At 44.4% G+C, this 10,540-nt stretch overlaps 1 protein-coding gene across 1 annotated transcript in view; it reads left to right on the top strand.

Moving 5' to 3' along the window:
* Positions 1 to 531: 531 nt before the first annotated feature.
* LOC136649757 (cytochrome P450 4B1-like) overlaps positions 532 to 10,540 on the top strand; it is a 32,067-nt gene continuing 22,058 nt past the window's right edge. The window contains exons 1-2 of the mRNA XM_066626630.1: positions 532 to 690; positions 10,250 to 10,394. Coding sequence (XP_066482727.1) covers positions 532 to 690; positions 10,250 to 10,394 — 304 coding nt within the window. The remainder of the gene's footprint in view (positions 691 to 10,249; positions 10,395 to 10,540) is intronic.

Here is a 10,540-nt window from a genome sequence, read left to right as displayed (position 1 = left end):
CCCACCTAGTGGGTCCCGACTCACAGTTTGAGAAACACCGCTGTACACGCTTCCCTGGGAGTAAGCCCCATCAGATGCAATAGGACTGACTTCTGAATAGGTATGCATCGGATTGCACTGCAGAAGCCCCTCCCAGCTTGCTCAGCGCACTAAACGCCCACGTCCGCCCCCGCCCCCAGGAGGAGGATGCCCAACCTGCTGGCTGCGCGCAGATGCGCCGTTGTCACTAGCTTGCTCCTTGCAAAGCCGTTCTCCGGGCTGCCTGCGTGTGTGTCCTTACTTCGCCGAGTCTATGCTGAGCCTCCTGCTCCGATCCCAGGTGGAGGTTCCCCCCCAGGCTCTGAGTGTCTCCCTTGCCGCTTGGCTTCATCCTCCCACCTGCACGAGCTGGCTGATTTGACCGGTGGCGGGACTGGGCTGCCTCGCCTTCTACACACGCTTTGCCCCGCGGACCTGTCTGCAGCGTTGAGAGAAGACCTAGGAGGCGCCTGTACTGGAAGCTCTGCTCTGCCCTAGACCTCACCTTGCCCCATGGATCTCTGGCGGATCGGGCACCTGGCAGCTGTTTTCTGCCTGACTTGCCTGCTGCTCAAAGCCCTGCAGCTGTATCGCCGAAGGCAGGAGCTCCTGGCCACGATGAGCAGCTTCCCCGGGGCTCCAATGCACTGGCTGCACGGTCATATCTATGAGGTAGGTGCCTGTCAGCTGGGAAGAGCGCCCTGCCTTTGCGCACTAAGGCAGCCCTAATAGGATGTTGCTGCCGGCTCCACACAGGCTCAGCAAACCAGAGCATCCTTGCTGCAGCCACGAGTGAGCCATCTTCGTGATGTTCAGCTCTTGCCGGTTCACAGATGAGCCATCCGCAGCCCAGATCCGATGCACGTTCATTCAGAAGTGAATCCCTCTCTCTTCCATGGAGTTTATTCTTGGGCGATGCCAGAAAGCGCCCCCCCCCAGAGGAATAGCTTTGCCCCAATGCCTATTGCAGAATCATAACCTCAAGTCTGCAGCCCTAAACATGCTTTCCGTGATATGCAAGGCCCATAAAAATCGACTTGCTTGAAATGAAATACAGTATTGTATGTCTAGGATGCAAGGAGTGTCATCACTAGGGCTTGCGTCACCCAGGGCAGGAGGCCAGCTCGTCAACCCCATGATGGACTGCCTTCCATGCAGTGGGCGGCGCAATGCCCTGGGTGGTAGGTGTGGTGACATATCATCACCATGCCCCAACTAGATTTTCTTTGGCTATAACTTTTGATAGAATAGATATTTCAATGTGGTATGTTTCATTGCATTCTGCATTCAGCTCCACATGAAATGATACGTAACATGATGGTATTATTTTTAAAAAACCCCAAAATTTAAATTTTTTTGGCCAGTAGTGGTGTCACATCCCCCCCCCCGTGTGTCACCCAGTGTGGCCTGCACCCCCTAGTAATGCCACTAGATGGGAGTGTTAATGTGAAGTATAGCATTATTACCAGAGGGACCTGCAATTGTAAACAATAATTACAAAACATTGAAATATAAAATACCAGTCAAAGGACTCTAAATTAAACTCATTCTTCAAAGGAGGATAATCCCCTCCTCTCTCTTTTAAATATAGATCAAATATATATTCCTTTTAAGAAAAGGCAGATAGCAAGCACTATCTCAAGGAGAGAGAAAAAAAGAAAAAAGTGGAAACACACCAACAAGGAAGCAAGTGCCCTCCCTTGCCAGATGCAAGGGAGGGCACCAGGATGCAGGTCTCTTGTTATCTGGTGTGTTTCCTGGGGCATTTGGTGGGCCGCTGTGAGATACAGGAAGCTGGACTAGATGAGCCTATGGCCTGATCCAGTGGGGCTGTTCTTATGTTCTTAAAGTAGAAAAAATGGGGGGGGGGGGAAAGGCTTGCAATATGGAAAGTTTCCTGAGGCACCCATCTTATGATGGATTCCAAATACTATTTTAAATTAGCAATTTTCATAACTCTTTGCCACCCCGGGGGGGACGGACAGACTAGGAAAGTTAGTGCTCATGCAACCTTCAGAATATGTCTCTGGACAGGAAATCCAGTAACTTATATTGGTGTTCTTGCCAAGCTGAAAGTTTTGTACTCCTCCCCCACCCACTTTCCATTTCTTCTTTAATCTGAAAGTTTTACTTACACGTGAAGAATAAACATACCGTTGGGCCTTGGGGTCTACACACATCTTATTATCCCATTGGGCACATAACATTGGGCACATAACATTGGGCACATAACATTGGGCAGTGCAGCTGCAATTCAGTTCATTGTTTGGAGTCCACCTTCTCATGCTTCTCCTGGGAACAGCTTAGTGGGAAAACAATTCCCAGGGGCTGGGAGACACACAGGAGGTGTTTGCTGGCTGTTACAGTGGGTTGAGATATTAAGACCTGAGAGCAGAACTTGGGTGTCTCTGGGAAAGAAGGGCTAATATTGTGCCACATCACTGGAACATTGCTTAGAATGAAACAACACCTTCACATTCTTGGCTGGTTGAGATGAGCAACCTGATAGATGGAGGCTTCTTTGTGTGCACTTCTCTGTCCTATGTATCAGGCTCCAGAGAGTCCCTGCCCTGCGTGACAGCATTAGCCAGCTGAAGGGTTTACTTGACTTGCAGCCAGTCTTGTCCCTGTCTAAATGCTGTTTGATGGCAGAGAAAGTCGAAAAACTGGCTGTGGGAGTTCAGAGTTCTTGGGGATAAACATGAAAAAGTTTCCATGTGTTTCTTTTATTTGTTTTGATAAAATACCCTGTATGTAGTTTTCTGATTATGTTCATCTTCTGCCCCCTCGAGCATATTTTTCCTTCCTAGCCCTTAATTCCTAGAATAAGAAAGGTAAGTCATTTACAATTCTCTCTCTCTCTCTCTCTCTCTCACACACACACACACACACACATACACACACACACACACCCCTTCTCTGGCTCACTTTTAAAATATATAGTTCTTTGGCTGGGTAATGCCTTAATCTCCATTGACAATGTCTCTCCCAAGGAATCGCTCTTTGCCTTTGTCTCCCCTCCCTTTCTGTTCCTGTGTCCTTCACTTCTTTCATCCATCATAACTCAGGCTTCTTGAGATTCCTTTCTGCCCAACTGGCCCAGCCAGTTCTGTTGGTTTCCTATTTATTTATTTAGGGCACAATCCTAACCAGGTCTACTCAGAAGTAAGCCCTATTTTGTTCAATGGGGCTTTCCCCCAGGACAGTGTGGTTAGGATTGCAGCCTTATGGACAATCCTAACCAGGTCAACTCAGAAGTAAGTCCTATTGTTCAATGGGACATACTCCCAGGAAAGTGAGGTTAGGATTGCAGCCTTAGGGCCCAATCCTAGCCAATTTTCCAGTGCTAGTGCAGCCGTTCCAGTGGGGCATGCGCTGCATCCTGTGGTGGGGAGGCAGTCACAGAGGCCTCCTTAAGGCATGGGAACATTTGTTCCCTTACCTTGGGGCTGCATTGCGGCTGCACCAGTGCTGGAAAATTGGATAGGATTGGGCTCTTAGACAACTAAACACAATTAACAAACACAAACCTTCAATACCGTAAACGTATAATAACACACACTACAACATACAACAAAAATAATAAAAACAGACATTGAAAGATATGTAGTAAGTGCAGAGTCCTAAATCTAAATCACTTTGTTCTTTGAGTGCTGGAAACTCTACTTGAAGGGGAGATTTCAGAAAGTGACAAAGGGCAGAAAAACATTCAGAAGTAAACTGGGTTCTTTGTGATATTGTGGGAATGAAACTGAACTTCCGAAGCCTTAGGAGGGCATAGGGTAGTCCTTACTACATAGGAAACTGCTCTTCCACTATGTTTTGGATAATCAACCAGCCAGAAAACTCCACAAGGCTATTGAAGGTGCCCTTCCCTTCATGTTCTCAGGTTCAGGGCTCTGTATTGTACTCGTACATTCTTCCCTTTTTAGCCGTTCCTAATCTGTTCCTGAAATTGGCTCTTATAGTGGAAATCCAGATAATAAGTGTCAGGGCCACCGGAATGTGTGTGTGTGTGTGCACATGTGTTGGGCTCCTGCCCTTCACTTGGCTTCCTACTCATATAGGTACAGCCACCTATGTAGAGCCTCCAATGCCACATCCCCTGGCTTGTCTCCTCAGGGCTCTTTTCCTCTTCAGAACAGAAGTAGGAAGAGGATTTACAGCACCCACCTCAGCTTGTTCTAAAACCACTTCTCCAGTCCTTTCTCTTCCCTGGCACTCTCCTTATATTCTTGGGGCTGTGGCTGGTTCCTCCCCCTTCCTGGTTCCACCCACCCAGCCTGGTCACCTTATGGGTCCAAACCCTCCTCTCCAGAGAGGCAGGAAGGCTCCTGTGGATACTTGCCATAACTTGCTGCTCCATGTCTGGTCTAGTGAGTTCAGGCGTGCCCCACTCAATGGACCAATGGCTTGCATTCTGCCCTAGTAAGGCCTTTCCAGCCTTCCCTGGCTTGTACCTGGCCCTGTGTCCACTGAACAGGCAACTCTCTGGGTTGGGTATGTCCAGCCCCAGACACAGAATATAATTATTACATTAATTTAAAAGGGGAAAATTCTAATTTGTTCCAAAGCCATTGCAAGCTCACCCAAAAATTATCCGAAATGCCTAACAGCATAATGAAAAAAAGTGGTGTGGCATGATAAAATAGAGCAGGCATGTCCAACAGGTAGATCACAATCTACCTGTAGATCGCGGAGGGGTCAGAGGTAGATCGCCAGCCCCACTTGGCTCCATCTCTCCAGCAGCTCGCCCCATCGCTAGGAGAGTGCTTGTGCCGGCAGGTCGTCTGTCGAGGGCTTGCCGCCACTGCTGATCCTTTGCCTGTCTTTTTTCCCTGCCTGCGGGAATCTTGCCTGTGGGTGTATTGGGGGCACTTGTTGTTTTCGTGCCAATAGTTTGTGGGTACCCCAGGGGGCCGCTACCTGTGCCCCGCAACGAGACGCCACAAGCCCGGCGTCATACCTGGTCTCCTGCCTCTCAGAATCACCCATTCCTGCTCCCGCCCCAACACCCCTTAGAAGTGTGATATATACCGGGCGATATCCATTCGCCCGGGCTTTAGCTGAATACACTTACCGTATTAGTTGTGTTGTGTGCTGGTCATTGGTTGCTTTATAGTTTGCTTTCATTAAATGTGTTCAGGCAGACACAACAAAGTGTCAAGAATTTGGTGATTTTGGCTTTTGGCTTTTCCAATTTTGTTCTAATTTGCCTATGCCTTGCCTTCAAATTGGTTCAAACCACTGTGACTTTTGCTTGTCTCTGCAATTTTATTTTGCCTAGCCTTTGTGTTGATGCTACACTGCAATTTTATTTCACCTTGACTTTGCGTTGATTCTACACTGTGTGCGAATTTATTAAATCCCGTGTGGTGGTATTTGAACTTGTTTGGCGGTATTTGATTTTATATGGTTTGCTGGACAGGTGTTTGAGTTTTTTTGATGATGGTTTGGTGGTATTTGATTATTGGTGCCAGTATGAGGAATTCTTATTTTTACTTTTAGAACTGCATGTGTGGTTTCGGCATCTCCAGTCCTTGCATTGCACATCATCCAGAGGTCTTCAGTTCCTGTTGATACTTTGGGACAGTGACAGTTTTGGACCAGATTCAGCCAGTGTTTATACTAACTTAGCAGATTTGGCCTTCTTACATCCAGCCACCCAAGTATAACGAAGATGCGTGTTCCAAAGAAGAACAAAACCTACCACTTTCATGATGAATGGGAAATGGACTACTTCTTCATCATGGTGAAAGACAAGTGTTGTTGTCTAATTTGTAACGCCCCAGTATCCTTGCCCAAAAAGGGTAATTTGAAATGTCATTATAAGGCTCTGCATAGCAATAAGTTTGATGCTGATTTTCCACCTAAAAGTGAAATTCATAAACTGAAGCTCAAAGAACTTAAATCGAAATTGGCTACTCAGCAACAGTTGATGGCGAAGACAAGGTCACATTCGGTCAATGCAACCATAGCATCCTTCAAGGTCAGCAACCTGATCGCAAAGAAATGCAAACCTTTCACTGAAGGGGAATTTGTAAAAGATTGTTTTCTTGAAGCAGCTGACAACCTTTTTGAAGGATTTAAAAATAAGAAAGAGATCATAGCTGCTATTCAAGATGTACAATTGTCAAGAAACACCATCATGCAGCAAACTGAAAAGATGTGTGGAGACACAACTGAACAATTGTTGGAGGATGTTTCAAATTGCTTTCTCACTCCAACTGGATGAATCTGCAGACATAAGAGACACAGCCCAGTTACTAGTCTTTATCCAGATGGTTTTTGAAGACTTCAGTGTTAAAGAAGAACTACTTGGAATGATTTCTTTAAAAGGGAGAACTACCGGTCAGGAAATATTCAGTTCTTTCCATTCTTTTGTGACAAAGCGTAATCTTCAGTTGCATAGACTTGTTTCCATCACTACTGATGGAGCAAGAGCAATGACAGGTAAGGTTAACGGTTTCATAGCCCTCTGTAGACAGCATGACAACTTCCCAGATTTCCTTTCTTACCACTGCATCATTCACCAGCAAGTTTTGGCAAGCAAGAGACTCAATACAAAGACTGTCATGGACATCAATTTCAAAATTGTAAATTCAGTTCATGGAAGATCACTTCAAAGACGGCTTTTCAATCTTACTCTTGATGAAGGGGCAGCGGAAATCATTTTGCACACAGATGTAAGGTGGCTAAGTAGGCACAAATTTCTGCAAAGATTTCATGATTTGCTGAATGAGATAAGAAGTTTTTGAAGGAGAGGGGAGATGACCAAGCAGAGTTGGAAGATGAGGAGTGGTTATGTGATCTGGCATTTCTCACTGACTTTCCAGGCGAACTAAGTGATATGAACCTTGAACTACAAGGTAAAAACAAATGCATTGGCAAGATGCTGAGTACAGTTTCATCCTACAAGAGCAAATTTGAGCTAATGATGACTGACCTTGCAAATAACACTTTTGATCATTTTCCTAATACGCAGGACCATCTGGGACAATATCCAAATTTTGTTTTTCAGAATGAGAAGTATGTGACAGAAATCTGTTCTGTTATCCAGGAATTCGAAAATAGATTCTGTGACTTCCAAAAAATTGGAACAGTTGTGGAGTACTTTTCATACCCATTCAAAGTAGATGTGGACATTAAAGAAACTGCAGCTGCTATCAGTAAAAATTACTAATTGAACAAGCCATCTCTTGAAAACATAATATTAACCCTTAAAAATGACATTTTTCTCAAGACCCGTGCTGAGCAAGAATCATTTTGGAAGCTAGTGCCTAGAGACAAATTTCCCAACTTGGAAGATGCAGTGAAGCTGTACACTCCTGTTTTGGCTCAGCTTATTTGTGTGGATCTGTGTTTTCCCATCTGAAAATGACAAAGAGTACACAATGTTCCAACATGACAGATGAACATCTCCAGGATTCCCCGAGACTGGCCCTCACGCAATATTTACCCAACTTCAAAAAGCTGGTGGATGAAATGCAGGCTCAGATGTCTCACTAAAGAGGAAGAGCGAAATATTAAAGATTGTGCAAGATCAGCCTGGATTAATATTCAACCTAAATTTAACACAAATTACTCAATAAAAGTTAAAGTTTTATTAAGATGGTTAAAGAAAGTTATTACTCAATAAAACTTTAAGAAAAAATGTACTTTCCATTTCCCCTCGCAGTTCTTACTGGATCTTCGTCTCTCTGTTTTGTTTTTGCTTAATTTGCTTAACAGCTGATCACATCCAAGTAAATGACAGAAGGTTCATTAAAAATGGGGGGGGGGGAATCCTCCAACTTTATTGGGTTAAAATTTAATTTGAAATTAATTTGAAACTTAATTTTCATGGTGGTAGATCACTGGCACTTTTAGCCGGAAAAAGTAGATCACGACCTGTTCGAAGTTGACAACATTATACAGCAGCAGTTCTTAAACTGTGGGTTGCGAAAAAACCACCGCTCATTCCAAGCTGACAGTGAAAATGTATTGAGATCTGTGGAAGCTGAAACAAAGTAGTATGTGCGTGTTTACTAGGGAGTAGGTTAACATGGTTCAGTCCATGTTATGGCCACCAGAATGGTCCCTATCCGGTGAATGCAGGCCCCAAAAAACTCATGCAGGAAGGGGCAAAAAGCACTGATGTTCCTGGGACATGTGTCACAAACCACCAGAACATGATGATGTCATTGCAATTACTTCCTGCATGCTCCATGTGGTTGTAGTTGCTTGGAACAGTAGGGCCATCTGCTTTTTTTTTTTTTAGCTTTGAAAGATAGCAGATAGCCATTCCAAATGAAATGGCTACCCACTTTGTTCAAAGCTAAAAAAGTGGTTGACCCAGCTGCTCTGAGTGACAGCAGCCACTCGAAGTGGCTGTGCATCGCTCAGAGCGGTCGGGATGCCTGCTTTATTTCAAAGCTAAAACAAGGGGGAGACTCAGCCTCTTTGAGCTACACATGGGGAGGGGACCTTCAAGAATGGGAATCTTCTTGAAAGAAGCTGGCTGCTGCTCTGAGTGACTGATCTGACTAACTGGGAGGGAGTAGATGGCAGCACCTTCCCAGTAGGCATGCCACCCTTGGTCACTTGTACCTTCTGACCCTCCCCCCTCCACCAGTATGCCGGAGGCAGAAAACACAACCTTTGAAGTGGTCTCTGTCTTTTAGGGGAGGCTTTGATTAAAAGAGCATCCTGGGCCATGAAGGATTGTTAGGAAACAGCAACTGGCCACTTAAAATATTAGCAATCAAAGCAATGACTAGTCAGCATGCTGGACTCCAAAATTGCAATAGTTACTATTTAACTACAATATTAGCAAAGCCAGTGTAAGTTAAAGTCTGTGTGGATGTCAATGCCATTATCAACAGTAACTGGAAACAAGCACACCCTTCACAAACAAGAAGTTATTTTTTTTTAAATAAATAGAAAAACAAAATTTTATTTATTGTGAATAAATAAATAAAAACATAAATGGAAATTTTATTCCTCTCTCTTTCTCTCTCTCTCTTGCTCTTTAAGCAAAGCTAGGTGGGTCATGATAGTGTCATTTTAAAAAGTGGGTCCTGGCGCTAAAATGTTTGGGAACCACTATATATAGTATTGTACCATATCAATAAAGCCAAGGTGTTAGTTGGAGGAAGAAGAGTGGGAGAGTGTGGTGGTAGTGGTGAGGAAGACTGATGAATGACCCGAGAAGTAGAGTGTGAATTTCATGTTCCCTGTAAGTGTAGCTGCCTGAAGCTATATTGGAAGCCCTGCACTGCTGAAAGCCATTTCTGTGCCCTCAGGCTTGGATGGGCTGAATCCAGCAGGCAGTGCCACCTTTCCCATTGCTTTCCCATTTGGCTTCTGTTCTTAGGCTTTTTGTCACAGCGCTCTATTGGCTTCTCTTGCAAAAGCAAAGAGAGAGAGGCTGATAGAGCACCAAGAGGGGCAGTGCTCTGGAATGCTGCAATTATAGTCACAGTAGCGCTCCATGCACTTAGGGGTGAAATTAGAGGGAACTGCGTTCAGTGCATCACCCAGCAGCTCCAGTAGATTCATTCAAAGTGGAATCTTTCAGGTGCCTTGTGCCATTATTTCTCTTATTTACCAGCAGGTGGCGCTTTGCTTCACCTAACTCTTTGTTTTGGACTTTATAGTGAAAATCACCAAACCATTTTAAAGTTCATGGTATGGTAAGTGAAAATCTGTACAGCAAACATAAGGATGGTGGGGGCAGAGTATATGGGCTTAGCTTGAAAAGTAGGCTAACAGGACTTGTTGGCTGGAATAAGATAGGGAATGTTCAGGGATGCTGGGAATGGGTGCTAATGTTATCAAGGGGCATATGGCCAGGGATGTTTGTATCTTGAAAGTTCTGAAGTTGACTGTACTTAAGTCAGGGAGTTTGTGCATGTACATGCCCAAATATCAGTTCACCACTAAAATGGTGAAAAACTAAGATGGTTTAATGGAGTATAGTACTTCTATTCACACTCACTTGTACTGACATGTCAAAATTATTAATTTTGACAGACTTTTAAATTTACATTTCACAATTCAGATTGATGTCAGGTCTTGTATTGTGCTGGATATCTCCATTTAGCCTTTCAACTGTCAGAGTTGGGTCCTGTTATTAGCTGTCATCTGTAGCAATATTTATTTTGATCGTCTCAATCAAGTCTCAAGAAAAGACTTCATAAACAGTCATAGCCAGTTTCATTTCCTTCTTTACTCTCTTGTATTGTTGCAGATGTTACCCATTTCCAGTGCTTTCAAGAAAGTAGAGATCTGGAGCCGTCTGTACCCATTTGCCTTCCCGTTGTGGATTGGGTGCTTCTCTGCAAGTTTAGTCATAACACATCCTGACTATGCAAAAACATTACTTGCAAGAACAGGTAAGGGACAATAGATTGGTTTTCTTAAAGTTTGGAATATTATGGCCCAATCCTAAATGAGTTGGGTGCCCGCACAATGCATGTTGCACCAGCAACTGCTCTATGGCAGATGAAGTGCAGCATCCACCACCAGAGGAGGTAAGGCT

Source organism: Tiliqua scincoides, chromosome 4, assembly GCF_035046505.1.
Source record: "Tiliqua scincoides isolate rTilSci1 chromosome 4, rTilSci1.hap2, whole genome shotgun sequence".
Classification (NCBI taxonomy): domain Eukaryota; kingdom Metazoa; phylum Chordata; class Lepidosauria; order Squamata; family Scincidae; genus Tiliqua; species Tiliqua scincoides.
The sequence above is the reverse complement of the archived record's forward strand: the minus strand, read 5'-3'. Positions and strand labels throughout refer to the sequence as shown.